This window comes from Alligator sinensis, unplaced genomic scaffold, assembly GCF_000455745.1.
Source record: "Alligator sinensis unplaced genomic scaffold, ASM45574v1 scaffold76_1, whole genome shotgun sequence".
Taxonomy (NCBI): Eukaryota; Metazoa; Chordata; order Crocodylia; family Alligatoridae; genus Alligator; species Alligator sinensis.
Window position 1 is genome coordinate 1,767,436 of NW_005841865.1, and position 15,972 is coordinate 1,783,407.

The following is a 15,972-nucleotide window of genomic DNA, read 5'->3' on the forward strand; positions in this document are numbered from 1 at the left end:
TCTAATTTTGCCTTTCTGCCAAGGGCCAGGTTGGGTTAGGATGGACATGCCCACTTGTATCTGGGTCCCAGTGGCCTGACTCAGCATGAAATTGGTTTCTTGTCTTCCAGGATGAGTGAGGGAGAGTGGAAATGATTAAGTGCAAATTCTAATCTAAGCAAGATGGAGCTAGAGCGAGTTGAAGCACATTAGCATTTGCTTGGGCAAGGATGGAAAGGCTCCCTGTCCCAGGGCAGAGAGGCCGAGGGCACTGGAGACAGCGGGTCAGTCCTGGAGTGGGAAGCCCAATGCCTGGCTGAGGTAAGCTGCTCTCTGTCCCTGGGGGGTGGGGTTAAGTTGGGGTCTGTTGACTGGTGTTACATGATTTTAAGTGTAAAGCTAATTGGGGGGGAAAGAAAGGGATAATCTTATGGTTTAACCCTCCTGGTCACCATGAGTGGAAGCATACCAGGGTCTGTGTCTGCGTCAGCAGACGCAGTGGCTCTGTTTTGTGCCACCTCCAAGTGTCTTCCCAGTTAAGTTACTTGCCAGAGGTTTTAGCAGGCAACAGGGGTACAGGCCAGCAGGGCTCCATGTTGGGAGGCAGGGCCGTGGGTTGCAATTCTACACTACCACTGCCCCAAGCAATTTCCTAGCTGTGAGTTAAGCCTGACAAGGCTCCCAGCCAGGAAATACTTGCTGAATGTTGTGCTGAAGATGGGTACTGGAGCTGGAATGGGGGCCTGGCCAAATTCCTTGACAAGGACTTGACCACAAGAGCATTTTCCCTCCCAGAAGCCTTTCTCTTTCCCCCTTCATCTCTTATCCCAGCAACCTTCCACATTCAGTAGTTTAAAAACTCCTTAGCGCCACCACAACCAGGTTAGAACAGGACTAGCAAGCTTGCAGCCAGCCCCTCCAGACCTAGCCCATTGTGCGTGTGTACATACAGCGTGTGCTTACACTAATCACTTCTCCTCCAAGTGGTTTAAGTGTCACTTCAGCTCCTTCTGGAACATGGTGTTTCCCTCTGTCAGGCAGGAGGTGGAAAAAATAGCTCATCCACTTGAATAAAGACTTGCATGCAGGCAGCATAAATACTTAGGCTGGAGCTGAGCTATTTGTTCAGAGGAGCCAGAGGTGGCTTGTGGGCATAGATGGTAAAGACCCTGTACCTCTTTCCATAAGCTTTATGGGTTTGACCTGGGATCTGCCTTCATGTTGTGCAGTGTTGTGAGCTGGCTTTCCATGGGCTGTAAAGATGACCTTGTGATGAAGGCACCAACATGGGACCTGAAAGACCTGGGTTGGATTCCCTGCTCTACTGTAGGCTTCCTGTGTGACACTGACTCTAAGTCACTATGGTTCCCTATCTGAAAATTGGTATGTGCTTCTCTGTAGCCTCACAGGGGGGTTCTGGGGATACATACACTAAACACTGCAAAGTACTTAAACACTGTGGTACTAGGAGGTACAGAAGTATTAAACAGCTTTGGTGTGGAAATGAATGTAAAAGCTTATTGCTTGGACTCTTCCCCACCCAAAGTTTCCAAGTTCTTTACTCATGCTGTGGTGGGAGGCCCTTACTTTTAAATGTTTTCTCCAAGTTGGATCTAATCTTAAAAGGAAGCAAGGTTGTAGCTGTGTCTTACTGAAAGGAAATGGAATAAAGAACAGAATGGGAAGTGTTGCCTTACTTCATTGCAGAGCTGGGTCACAAAATAAATTGCCAGTTTTCGGTCTCCCAAAGATGTCGGACTTTCCAGTCTAATAGGTATCGAATGGCCACCTGGGGCTCAGTTAAATGGGGCTCAGTTAAATGGCAGTAAGGTGAAATTTAGCCCAGTTAGCAAAAAGCTCTGGGTACTTATATTTAAAATGGAGCTATTTAAGCCAGCGTACTCTGCATCATAACTAGAAGAGGCATTATCCCGCACTTCTTTGCACCTTTAAACCACCTGATGAAGAATGTCCTGCATTAGAGTTAGACAAGCTTTCAATCTCAACTCCATAGCTAGTCCAATAAAAGATACCCTAAGAAATCCTTGCTACCTAGTTAGAGCATTTAACTAGTACTGATCTGCCAGTTTTCCTTCTAGGGTTTTCTTGTACCATTACTACGCCATTGTTTACTTGCATGCAGGTTGAGTAAGTGCATAATCTGCTTAATTGTGCAAAAGGAGTTTAATCTCAAATTGCTGCCTGCTGTTCAGATTATAAACGGCATGTTTTCTGCATATCAGTTAAGTGCATAAACCACTTAAGTGTACGTATTTTTGTACTGTCTACTTCCTAATGGACTTGTACTGTCTTCGACTGTGTAACAGGAAACTGGCTAGGAACAGTCTATTGCAGTGTTTCCCAACCAGTGTGCCACAGCACAAGTGTGCTGTCAGAAATGAACAGGTGTGCCATGGAATTTTGCCATGGCAATGAGCTACAATAGGTGTGAGGATGGGGAACACCTTTAACTAGTGTGCCATGGAAAAAATGTATTAATGTAAGTGTGCTTTGGGAAACACTAGTCTATTGCAAGGGCTCTAAACGGGGGGCCTTGGTAGCAGTTTCAAAATATGTGACAGGCTGCCACAAAAAAGAGGGAGAACTGTTCGCCCTTGCCACACAGGGCAGAACACAAAGCAGGGGTTTTAAATTGCATCAAAGCTGCTCTAGATTAGATCTCAGGGGGCACGTCTACATGTTCGTTAATGCACCGTAATTATGGCACATTTATTTAGTACCTGTAATAAATTACTAATTTAATGTGCTGTAAGCAGTGTTACTGCACATTAGTGCAGATAAATACTTTTTTGTGCATGCTGGATTAATCTACTGTGCATTAGCACACTTTGCATGATGCACTAACACGCAGTAGAATTAGTCCAATGGGTATTATTTCTCATATTGACACGCCTAGGGAAAACTTCCTTGCTGTTAGAACAGCGAGGCAGAGGACTAGACCACCTAGGGGAGTTGTAGACTGTCACTGGAGGTTTTCAAGGGGAGACTGGATAAGCATTTGACGGGGATGGATTGGAACTGTATTCTTGTATTTGCGCAGGGGACTTGACCAGAGGCCCCTTGAGGTCCCATCCAATTCTGATTTTAAAGCAGGCCTAGACTATGTCTTGTCTATATCATGGCTGACATTAGATGTGTAATGCATCCTGAGAAGGGAGGCAAGCAGCCTTAACAGAGTGCAAGTATAGTATCTTAGTACAGGCTGTTCCTGTAGCTGCTGAGCAGTGAGCACATTGAGCAGGGTTAAGCCTACATTGACTTCAGCATAGCCTTCTCCTAGTCCTGAGGCTCTGCACAAATGATGAGACAAAAACCCAAACCAGACAGGTGAAAGCTGCTTTTTGACATCTGTTCAGGACCATGCAAGGCTGTTTCTTACACTTTGCAAAGCTGCTGCATTGCCACTTCTTGCCAAATTGGACTTGTGTGAGTTGAGGCAACAAAGAAAACTGGATTCAGTTTCAGTGGATCACAACTGTGGTGGAAGCAGTGACCTCTTGACCAGCTAGACACCAGCTAGCAAAGGAATCCAATACAGAACATGATCCTAGCAGAGCCTGGCAATGAGGACAGATGGAGCATTTGCATGCAGCCCAGGTGAGGGTGGCAGTGTTCTCTTATCTCTGAGTGACTTCTGGAACTGTGGTGAGGCCAGTAAGGCAAGCAACAAATGCTTTGAAATGTGGTGCTAGGATCAGGTGCCAGAGTGTGCTGGTGCCCTCCGCTCACAGGACAAAGGTTTAGCAAACTCCTCTTTGTTGCCCTACCAATATGCTTCAACTGTGAGGGGCCATCCTCTGGGTGGGGACAAAAGTACTAGCCCCTGCCTCACTGGTAGAGGCTGTCAAGTGTTCCAAGTGGAGACAAGTTGGTGAAGAACAGGGGAGGCTCTCCAGACTCATTTCACACAGGTCACTAAGTAATGAGGCTGTGGCTTAGCCTCTATGTAATCCCTGAACTTCTAGTTCCTGTCTCCTTTTATATCCCTCTGCTCTGTATTTAACTATGAGCTGCTCCCTTCCTTGTCTCTGATTTGCAGCAGTGGCAGACAAGCTGCATTACAAGCAACTTTCCTTAGCTATGTAAGGTCTCTTTCTTGCTCTTATATGGGTTGCAAATCATTGGGCAAGTATTCTGATGCACATTAACTGCTTAACAAAAAAGGGGGCAGAGGGGTCTGGCTTTTTTAGCAAACAATTTCAAAATGCAAGAGGCAAAGTATGTTGTACTTGGTACAATGAAGGCACTGTCCTAGCCTTCTACTTCAGAGTCCTAGGCTGCATCATCAAAGAGCTCACCTGGAAGAACAGTGCTGAGACAAACCTCATACACCTTTTCTCAAACAGCTCTGATGGCATGTCTGCATTAAGCTGCATCCAGGGATGAACTCAGTCTCATTTCTGTCAAGTGACAGCTGCACAGCAAAGCAGGGGAGATGGATTCAGGCATTGCCTCTTCTTCTCAATGAGCCCTATGTGAAAACATATGCAACTGCTGGAGATGCTATAGCTTCTTCCACTGGTGCTATTGAAACACAGGTCTCATTTCTGCCAGTGTTCCGGAGTCCTTAGTTTTAGACTTCCAGCTGCAAGGGTAGGTGGCTGTGAGTTTGGCCCTGCCACTTGGACCAGGCCTCAGGGCCACATTTAAAAATCAGAAGTAGGTTTTACAATCTGTGCCTAAATCCCTTTTAACTGAACAGGAAGAAGGGTCAGTGTCAGGCACTCTGTGTTCCAGAATAAGCAAACAGTGCAAACAAACGTGGCATTGGTTCAGACTCCAGTATTTTTGTGGGCCTGCTTTGGCTTGTCCTCAGAAAAAGATGTGGAGGAACAGAAAGTTGACTCAGCCAGATGCCTTAGTCCAGGGGCAGTGGATGCATCACAACTGGCACAAGTCCATAGACCAAAGTTTATAAAGCTTTATTAAACATCTTGAACAGCTGTGCAATGAACAAACCAAATGCTCTGGAAGTTGTACAATTTGAATTTCTACTTCCTTGGGAGATAACAGCAGCTATTCCTGCCACTCTCCATGAGGAGAAGCATGTGTGGAGACAAATGGATGGCAAACAGAACAGTCACCTGGGTGCTTTAGAGCCAGTGTGTTCTTTTGTTTTTTCAAGAACTGGTTAAATTTCTCACAAGTGATTGCCTTGTGCTGCAAGGAGGACTGTTCCCCTGGCAGCTCCAGGAACTGTGGGGGTGGGAAAGAAAGCTGTGCAGCAGGTGCCACTCAGGGCACATCAAAACCTCCTGCCAAGGGAAGAGGTTGACCCAGGCACTTCCCACTAGCCATCTGTTCCTCCCCCCACCCCACTAGGCAGGGACCCTGGCAACTGGCTTGCTTTTAATAATAGAAAATGCACAGTCATCCCTGGCCTGAAAACACTGTCATTTAAATGACTGCAACCATTTGCTGTTTTGAACTGCAGCACCTCACATCATCATCCCTCCCTCCCCCCCCCCTTGGTCTCCTAACCTGTCCAGCTGGGAGTGCCAACTTTACACAACCCCAAACACCATAGCAGAGCATGCGTTCGGATCCCAGCAATCAAAGCCACAGCAAATCGTGGCAAGCCAGGAAAGGAGCTTGATGCCTGCGAAAAGTGCTGTAAAAGCATCATGACAACTGAGGGTTTTTAAGCTGTGACTGAGGAGCATGTAAGTAGTTCAGAAAGCACTTAGGCAGTGCAAACGCTTGGATTTGGCATGCTGAGCAGGAGGAGATGACTCAACGGCCTCTGGCTCCACAATTTTTGGCTGCATCCGTCTGTTTGCTGCTGAGTTCCCTTGATCAGCAGGGCGAGAAAGCCTGATGCCCTGCAGAGAGCGAGATGGAGAGACTCCTGTGGCTGCTTTGACAGATCTGGTGAGCTCAAAGCCCTAGGACAGACCGCCATGGCCATACACAGATAAGCAAGAGAGAGACAGCAGAACTCCACCACCGTGCAAGAACTAGACAGGGTGACAGCTCCTTCTTCCCCCAGACCTCAGCTGGAAGGGCTGGTGTCCATTCCCAACAACACAGGAAGAAAAAGATGGGGCTGTTCTGCTTCTAAAAGCAGGTGGTGATGCCAGAGTTCACACAGTAAACAAGTCAAACTTCACAGGCAAAATGAGAGGGCTGGTCAGGAATTTACCGCTCTAGTCCACACATACATTACAGAACACAGGCTGCTTGTACTCCAGCCGCATGCCTCACAATCCCTCCTGCCCCCAACCCCCCTCTTTAAAAGCAAAACTGGAGTCGTCGGCAGGCTGAGAGACTTGTTTAGGTACCAACTATGCTGGGATCATGAGCTGATTCAGGCAGTTGAGAGCCAGTGCAGTGGTACAAGAAGCAGTTCCCCCAGCAACTATAGCAGATGAGGAACAAGGCTGCCAGGAAGACCAAGGCACAAATTGTGCAAGGCTTCCGCTCCAGGAGGAAACTCAGCAGATAGAAGCCCATGAACATCGAGTGACTGAACCACAAGGCTGGATTGAGGGGCTTGGGGATGAGGAGGACAGGCAGTAACCACTGAAGGCAGTACATAGTGTCTGGCAGTCCAGGACCCAAGGACAGCAGCAATCAGAAATGCTTCTGGAAAGTGGTCCACCAAATCTTCAGGCAGGTAGGATCCACAAGGCTGTTCTGTAATGTGAAGATAAAGCTGAGAGAGAGAGAGAGAGAGAAGGGGAACAGTCACACTCAGGTTCTGGGTATGTGCCAAACAGGTCAAACACAGGTCTTTTCATACAGTCACTTTGCTCCCCAAATTCTGTACTTTGTCCATTTCAGCATGAAGCACCTGCTGCTGTTCCACCTGTTGGGTATCTACAACCAATACTATTCTACCCTGCTAGAGTCCCTGACAAATCATGAACTTGAAAGATGGGTGGATTCTCCTCTTCCTCCTTGTTGCCATCTTTTATGATTCACAGTCTTAAGGCTGAAGTGAAGGCATTCACAGAAGTAGATGCATTGATGCTTTCTTGGGGACTCGAACAGGAATAAGATTGCAGTCTGAGTTTTCAGATACCAAACAGGGGGAATAGGGCCTGGCTGCAGGTTTCAATGTTAGGATGTGAGGCTCCCCAGGGAAATGGCAAAAATGTCATTATCTAGTACGTAAGACAAGAGGTAGGGCAAGGTTGCATCCCTGTCATAACAGAGGTGGATGAAGTCTCCAATTTTGGGGAAGGAGAAGTGTAGAGCACAAACACAAGTATTCATGTGTCACTGCCCCACCTTCCAGAACAGCAGTAAACAGCACCTCTCGCTTAGTGCAGTATGGAAGGTTGGAGGGAAAGCCTATTACACAGTGAAGATGCAGCAGCTTGTTTTCCTCCTAATGTGCACACACAACTGAAAATGTCCAGAGAGATTAGGAAGGCATGTAAGCAAGTGCAGTGTGCAGAGGTGATCTTGCAGCTGCTGCATGGAAAGCAACGGAAGTCAAAGAATGGTTGATGGAACCTAATTTTGCTCCCAAAGGGGAAATCACATCTGTCAAACAGGCCCAGCTGGAAAAGCAGCTCAGCATATGGTTGATGGCATGTGACAAGTAGTAGAAAGATTGACAAGTGTGGGATGAGGGGCAAATCTCACTTTTTACCACTTGACTTCTTACTTGGCCCTGCAACGAGAGGATTCTACAAGGTTTACCTTAGTAGCGCTACTTTTTCTTTTCCCCAGGAGAAGCAAACCCAAAGCCAATTTCAGGTCCTGGGGCTGCAAAAAAAAAAAGTGGAGCAAAGAGCACAAAGACAGGAGTGAAGCCCAATCAATTAATTACCCACAGTGGTTTCTTGTACTATTGAATGAAAAGGCCAAAGCAGGAGAATCAGAGAAAGCAGATGCCTCTTCAGTGCTTGTACTCATTGCTGAAACACTGGGGTGTTGAGCTGTGTCCCACTTTCTCCCCCACACAGACCCATTAAATCAACACCCAACTGAATATGGAGTACACCCACCCGATACCATTCTGTGAGCAGAGCATGGGACGCCAACAATAAATTCAAGTCATGGAAAGCTACTCTTGAATGCTGACAGTGCGCATGCTACAAAGCCTGAAGGATTTATAGTCCCAGCGTGACAGTGTGTCAGATCAGATCGGATCCAGGGCAGTCTCAAAATGGCAGCGTTTAAGCATGGGATACCCTTGTTTGGCCTGTCCTTATACAATGTATTGAAGCAGCATGTTTTGACAAGAGAGCCAACGAGAGGGGTGGCTGACTGGCAGACCAGAAATTACACTTCTCCCCTTAATAGACTGGCAGCAGCTACAGCAAGTGATCCAAGTAGCTGAAGCTAAAGTACTTAGGTCTGCATGACCTGTTCCATCTGAGGACCTCCAAGTACATTCCAAAGCACTTATCTTCATTTTACATATGAGGGAATGGAGAAGAGGTGCAAGATGGAACTACATGCCGACGATATGCAGGTGAGACAAGATCTAAGGCTATCTGCTGGCCCCAGCATCTCTCTGAGCAGTTGATGAGATTTACCCAAGGTCTCAGAGCTGGGATCAGGGCACCCCAGCCTGGATACTCAACCTAGTATCACACTGAGAAAATGTATAGGGATGGTAAAAAGAAGGAAAATGAGACTCTGAGAGGCAGTCCATGAGAAGAGCTTAGATTTACACAGTTCTTTTCATCCCACAAGTAACTACCATGTACATACAGCACTGCCAAGGATAGTGGCAACCAACAAAGGGACAGGGGACATGTTTGAAATCAGGCCAAACCTGTCATCTGAGGGAAGATGCCACAGGTTCTGGTATCAACACTAAGCAAACAGCCCCTCTGGGTTGATGGCTAAAAATCCTCCTCTTTTCACATGCTGAACTGCATGTTCTGTCAGAAGGATGAAGGACCAAGCTAAGTCTGCCTGGATTAGACCTGCTGGGTGCCAGGAAGCTGGTGGGACAAAGAACTGAGAAGACAAACCAACAAACATTCCTTGACTGAAGCTGGACGAGGTTTCCTGACTTTGGGAAGGAAGTGAAGAAATAACAGATTGTATGGCAGAGTCCAAAGAAAATCACAAACTGCTTCCTGCCATGAGCAGCGAAGTCATAATAGAGACTGTGATGTTGTAAGTCTTATTTAGGTACCTGGTACACTGATGAAAGCTGGAAGCACATTCCTGCCTCATGCATTACTTTTCCTGTGCTATCTGTGAGAGGATCTACCTTACTAGCAGTGAAAGTGTGTCCCCCATCTGTGATTAGACAGCAGATCAGTGTGCTGAAATACAAAGTATGCTGTGTTTCTCTTACTGCAGCAGGGAGAGGAAAGGGAGAATCCTCCAGCAGACAGAGTGGGGAGCTGGAGTTTGTTTTGTCAGTAAAGTTAATGAGCTTTTTTCTGGCTTTGTAATTACTGAGACATTTGTTTTAAGCTGCAATAGTCCAGCAGGGCAAGCCAAGAAGAACGAACTGGACTCCTGGGTTTTTATTCCAGCTTCAATGACTCGCTTGTCTCTCTGGGCAAGTCTTGACCTGTGCCAGTTTCCCTGTCGGTGACACAGGCTAAACCTTGCTTATTTTGCAGGAGTGTGAGGTCTATTAACCTTTAAGATCCCCAGATGAAAGGCACTGCAGAATGCAAGTGCTCCTTAATTCCTGCCAGGGGTAAGTTTTCAGAGGAACAACCTGGCCTGACAGGTCTCAGGAGAGGCAGGCAGCTAAATCCCCACTTCCCACCATATGCATGAACACACACAGAGAACCCTTTATTTTCCTTCCTGTCTAGTCAAAGATGCAGCATGACAGCAGACAGCAACACAATTGTAGTGAGCCAGTGCTCTGCAGCCCCCCCTTTAATCCTGCTACACAATAGTTCTCAAATGCACAAGACAGATCTTATTGTTTTCTGTGTAGAAACTTTCATCCAAATGCTCTGCAAACTTAAAAAAATCACTATGGAAATAACAGGCAAGGATCATTATGTCCACCACAGAAATGCAGTGGATCAGGACACTAGAGCTTCAGCTCCTGGTCTTTCAAGACTGAAAGCTGTAGGTGGATGTACCTGCAGGAGATCACGTATGGCTTTGTTGCCTCTTACACAAAGTAGCAGTTGAGGAAAGGACTTTCCATCTGGCAGCTAAGGAGACATCTAACAGGAGTGGGCACAAACTGGTGAGAAACCTCCATGGGGTAGAGCAGCAAAGCTATGAAGAAGAGCTAAGACCAGCAATGCGGTGAAACTCTTGAGGTGCTTTAACAAAGAAACCAAGATTTAAAAGACAGCCCTGACCTCATGAACGTGGTCTGTGCATCTGACTGAAGCATGGTTTCTCCTCCACCACCTGGTAGATTAGTCTACCAACTTGCATGCAGCCACCCCTAGGGTGAAATGCAGCAACCAAAAGCACCAAGCACTGCTCAACAGCTTTGGACAGGGAGTGAACTGGAACTGCACCAGGGATGTACATGTTATGTAGGGTGTTTTAAGTTAAAAGTGAGCTATGGGAAAAGTTAAAAGACCTGCCCTTAGCAATATCACAGGATTTTTCTAAATCACAAGGTTTCAGGAATTTTATTTTGGGTTTCCTCCAGAAGTCAGAACCAGTATCAGGGTGGGACACCAGGTCTCCACAGATTCCAGATTTTGGATGCAGAACTAGAATTTAAGGCAACTATGATGTTAAATGGAAGTAACTAACATAATCTACTTTATGCCTTAAAATCCTAGTTAAGGCAAAACCACAGACATAAGGTCTACAAACTGAAATGCTGATACCACTTCCTCCAGTGCTGGATGTTCCTTAAATGCCTTACCCAAATGTTGACCTAGCTTAGTTTCAGAGATGCAATGGCCTCACAATACACTATTATTTTTTTAATGACACTTTTTAGCAGTCTGTAGTTTGAGGCAGCATTATCTATACCCAGCTGCAAAATCAAAGCATTTTCAACAGAGACTGCTTTGACTTAAAAATGTTGCTCTTGGCCATGAGTGTTCAGATTTACACCAATTACTCCAGCTGAAAACAGCCAAAAGTGCTGAGTAGTGGGTATCTTTTTTTTTTCTTCCTACAACTACTGCCCCAACAATTAGATTTCTCAGATTCATAAACCCAAATGTGGAGTACAAGGTGAAAGAAAAAACTAGAACAAGGGCTCATGGTAAATATCAGTGCTGGAAGCTTTCAGTGCGAGACTGACAGACATGGCCTATAATCTGTTTTTCATAATCCAGTATTACTAATTTAAGATTTTTTTTTTTTTTTTTAAGAGTGAGAATACCTCCAGTTCTGAAGAACCAGGGGGATGGGGAGTGCGGTCAGGCATCTTTAACATGAGTGATGTCTCTCTTGGGGGTTGAGAAGGACAATGTAAAGCAAGCCAGGTATGGCAGGCCTTGGATATCTGCTTTCCATTGTATTTTTGGAAAAAAGCAGATTTATTCTGTTCTACTCTATCTTCCTTAAGGAGCTTGGAACACTGGCCCTCTTACCCTTATTACCTTGTTTATTTCCTCAGAGGTAAAAAGTCCCTCTTCGTTTTCCAGTCTCTGATCACTAATTGCTTTATCTAAATTAGACTATTTTAGGTATGTCCAAGTCTATCTAGACTACCCTACAGTAGTCTGAGGCAGCAAATGCATTGAATTCCCACCTGATTTTCTCTTTCCTTTCACCACCAGGAAACCAGTTTCCTGCTTTTGATCCAATACGGGTAGACTGTAAGGGTGCACCAATAAAGATTTTTTTGGCTAATACCGATGGCTGATTATTATCCAGCCACATCAGCCAACACCGATCCAATAGCTGACATGCAGTCTGGTACCCTGGAGAGCAGCAACGGGCCAGTAAGTCTGGGGTGGAGAAGGGAAGGGGCATGGGGGCGCACATTGAGGCTCCTATGGTGAGGGAGGGAGTGGGACTAGGGCTGGGGCAGGTGCTGCCCAGTCAGGGCAGAGCAGGGTGCAGGAAAGAGCCACAGGTGGCTCATTCCAGGGGCTGCAGGGAGGGGGTCACCACCACTGCACACACCCTGAGGGAGGCAGAGGAGGCATGTGCCCTGCCCCCCCATGCAGATTTGTGCACAGGGTGAGGGCAGGCTGCCTACTGGGGGTGCCCGCCCTTTCCTGGCAGCGGCTGGGCTGGGGCTGCACTCAGGGCAGGCAGAGGTGCTGGGGGGTGGGGTTTACAGCCATCCCAAAGTTTGCCATAGCCCCGCTCTCCCAGCACTGCCATTGCCACCCTGGCCCAGCCCCATCCTGGGAAGACGCAAGCACAGCCCTCACCCCACACGCAAATCCAGGGGGCACATGCCCCTCCCCAAACTGGATGAGCCCTCCTTAGTTTCATCCCATGTCCTGCCCCACCCCAGTTAGGCAGTGCCTGCCTCTGCCCCATTCCCCACCTCACCATGCGGGTCTTAATCTGCCCCCTCATGACCCTTCTACCCCACAGACTTACTGGCCAGACACTGCTATCCAAGCTGCTGGGCTGCATTCCCAGCTGCCTGCATGCTGCAGCTTCACACTTGCATGCGGCATTTATGGGTAACATTATTGGCCAGAAAAAGCCAATTGTCAATAATGTCAGTTTTCCTCTTATTGGTGCCGATTAGAGGTGCACTGATACATCAGCCTGACATCAGATCGGTACCAATATAAAGAAAATTGACCGTATCAGAAATCGGCCCAATGCAGCTAATAATTTGGTCAATAAATGTTTATGCGTGCACGCAACCTTAGCACAGTACTCAGGCAGCAAGGAACACAACCAGGTAGTGTGTGCAGCTTGTAAGTCCTTGTGGTGGAAGAGGAGGGGGGAGGGAGGGGCAGATCAACCTCCCCTGTGGTGAGGGAGGGAGGGGGCAGGCATTGTCCAGCTGGGGCGGGGGGGGCATGGGACAGAGCTGTGGCTTTTGGGGGGCCAGGCCCACACCCGCGCGCGCCCTCGGAACTGCAGCTGCCCCAAATTTCACCGTAGTCCCACTCCCAGTGCTGACACCTGCCCAGCACAGCACCGGCTCTTCCCGGCACATGGGTGGAGGTGGGGTGTTGAGCCAGGGCTGCACCAGATGGGCATCGGTGCTGGGAGCAGGGCTATGACAAAATCTGGGGTGGCTGCAGCCCACCCCTGTAGCCCCTGCCCTGAACTCAGCCCCTGCCTGAAAAAGCCTGGCACATCCCCAGCTACAGCCTGCCTGCCCTGCTCAGCGCAGATCCAGGGACACACACTCCTCCCATACCCTCCCAGGGTGCAAGCAGTGGTGGGAGCCGCCCCCCACCCCATGCTCCCCCCAGGCTGGGCAGTGCCTGTCCCCTCCCTCACCGTGGGGGGCATTGATCTACACCCCCCCACACACCCCCTTCTACCACAATGAACTTACCAGCTGCACACAGCTGTATCAGAAATCGGGTCAGTATTGGCTGATATGCCTCCTTAAACTGGCTATCAGTATCGGCCCCCAAAATCTCTATCGGTTCACCCCTAGTGCCGATATATGGACCAATATACTGGTGCACCTCTAGTAGTTTGCCACGCATGGACAGCAAGTTCTTACCTAGAATTCAGCAGTATCTCACTATATAAACTTTTCCTCTCTCAATTGCATCCTGCTTCTTCCAAACCTCTTGCTGTGGTTCTCCTCTGTCTTCTGATTCAGCTCTCAGGCTTCTTGGCTAGCATGATGCAAGTGCCTTCTTCAGGAAGTACTCCAGCCCTCATGCCCAATCAGCTGACTTGTCAACCACTCTTGTTTACCCGACCCTTCTTACTCATTTCCAGAGTACTGACTACTTTGACTCCTTCGAAGCACTACTATGTCGCAGCCTGCTTAGTCATGAAAAACATAAAAAGCTTCCCACATTCTCCAATTCACTTTCCTTTCTATTCTCTCCAAGCTATATACTTGAGCTTCCTACCCTCTGTCCCTGCAAGTTTATAGGTCCCAGTGCCACACCTCATTAGAGCTGGACAAATACAAATAGTTTTCTGCCTGCTCATTAACAGATCTTTCAGATGGGGTCACGTCCCTTGTTTGCTGCACATTTTCACAGGGACATTATTAAAATCTACATGCCAATGTATTGCCACATTTCTCCAGTCACTGAACAGAAACAAACCCTTATGACTTGTTTGTCCAGTTGCAGCTAGCCAGTTTGGTTTTTTTTGCAATGAAATATTCAAAAAACAAAGATAACAGAATAAATTAACTGAGAAGTTTGTGAGCTGCAGAAAAGGTTTAACTTACCACAGTGTTAGCTGTAAGATATTCATAATGCTATAGCTCATGTACACTTGAGCCTGCTGTACTCAATTCTATACTCCTGTTTTAGGAAAAAAGGCCACCCTGAGGCTCCATTTACCCCTGACAACTGGGGATAGTCAGGGTGGGTTTTCACTAAGCATCCAAGGAGATGCTTAGAGGTAACATCTATCCTACCGAGTAAAATTAAATAGGTGCTGCTCCAGAAAGAATGCAAAAGCTTAGTGGATTTAAGAATCCTTCTTCCTGGCATATAGTGAAGCTATTCCCAATCTGGCTTTTCCAAGGCTTTACAAAAAAAAGATCAATAACGTACCAGCAGAGTCAGTCAGCTAATCAACTTTTCGGAAACCTGAGCCTCTCCCTGGAATTTAAAGGAACCAGAGAACTCCCGAGTTAACAATGATAAGATGCATTTTGTGCGCGCGAAGATGTACACAATGTGTGTACACACCCCTTACCAGGACTGTCTAATAGTTCAGTACTTAAATACAGATTTATCTGTTCCAAGGTTTCTTATGAACATCCATCCACACGTACTGTCCTGAGAAGCGTGTAAGCTACCCCGTTTTATAGAATAAGACTAAAAGACTAAGGTGAGTAGCCTGAGGCTGCATGAAGAATCTCCCAGCCCTGCGCTATTACATCAGTCCCTGCAGCTCCTGTATCAGATCACCTCAAGGGCTCAGGTTAAGTTTCTTTCCTATACAATTCACCTATAATGCACCGTTGTTAGTCATCCCTCCCCCCCCGCCAGCCCTTCGAGCAGGTTGGCTGAAGCCAAAGCTCTTTTGGGACAGCGTAGTTGTCTGACATTGTTTTAAAAGAGGGTTTTGTCTCAGGCTACAGGGCTCAGTCTGAATGTGATGAGGAACAGCTCAACCTAGTCTCCAAACGAAACAACAGGCCTGCAGCTGCTAGAAACACAGATTTTGATGCCCAGCCCCTGGTAAGGAAGTGAAGTGGGCTAGGCACTCAGGGGGACAGGTTCAGCTCTAGCCCAATCAGGGGCAAACTGGTATATCCAGAATTCCCCAAAGGCGTTCAGTTTCCGATTCTTCAGCCTTCTTAAATGTACACATGATTTCTAGGGGCATCTGTTCTTTTGCCATCCCTGTCAATACCCCCATGCCCCCAAAAGAGTTCGTTTATCAGCATGACTCAGCTGGAAAAAAAACAAGTATTCACCTTTCAGGCAAGGATTGTCCTCATGTTCTTTGAGAAGCCCGTGTCCTACAACTTCTAACCCATACTCAGGAGAAATGGCAGAGCTTGCTTCCAAAGCCTAGCTGCTGCAAGGGTAGTGCCACTGGGACATCAACTATGCTAAGAGGTGCTTCTGGTTCATCAATAAAGCCCCCCCCGGCCTCTTAGGAATGGCTATAATTCAAGTTTAATCACTGAATACTTTTCACTACTTTTGCTGTTAGTTTACTTAGTGATTTTCACTTCTCTTAGGCAGGGAATAGGTTCACCAATTCTTGGGTACTAGTCCAACGCTCTGAAAAGCCAGCAGTTGGTAGCCATCAATCCTATGGATCACACACCTCTGTGTACATCCAGTACAGCTGTAATACGACCAAACCTGCTTGTGAAACACCGTAGGGATAGAGATGTGCCATCCTACTCCGCTCTACCCCTCCCTTTCCTCCTTCTTCCTTCAGATATTTCCAGCCAATCTAACTACACTCAGACTCTTAGCAGCCATCTAAAACTACGATCACCTTCCAGGGCTCTGAAATGCTAGACGA

General features: G+C 47.2%; 1 protein-coding gene across 2 annotated transcripts; it reads right to left on the bottom strand.

Moving 5' to 3' along the window:
- Window positions 1–4,906: 4,906 nt before the first annotated feature.
- Window positions 4,907–13,657, bottom strand: BLCAP (BLCAP, apoptosis inducing factor). 2 transcript variants are annotated; one of them, XM_025191350.1, is made up of 2 exons: window positions 13,517–13,657; window positions 4,907–6,655 (listed from the first exon to the last, which is right to left on the bottom strand). In XM_025191350.1, the coding sequence occupies exon 2, from the start codon at window positions 6,535–6,537 to the stop codon at window positions 6,274–6,276; it is 264 nt and encodes an 87-aa protein (XP_025047135.1). In that variant the 5' UTR covers window positions 6,538–6,655; window positions 13,517–13,657; the 3' UTR covers window positions 4,907–6,273. The 2 variants fall into 2 exon arrangements, with proteins under 2 accessions (XP_025047135.1, XP_006016725.1); XM_006016663.3 differs by lacking the exon at window positions 13,517–13,657 and adding an exon at window positions 10,023–10,211.
- Window positions 13,658–15,972: the final 2,315 nt, after the last annotated feature.

What these genes read in the sequence shown, in the direction of transcription:
- BLCAP (XM_025191350.1), bottom strand. Translation starts at nt 6,537, where the DNA reads ATGTACTGCCTTCAGTGGTTACTGCCTGTCCTCCTCATCCCCAAGCCC.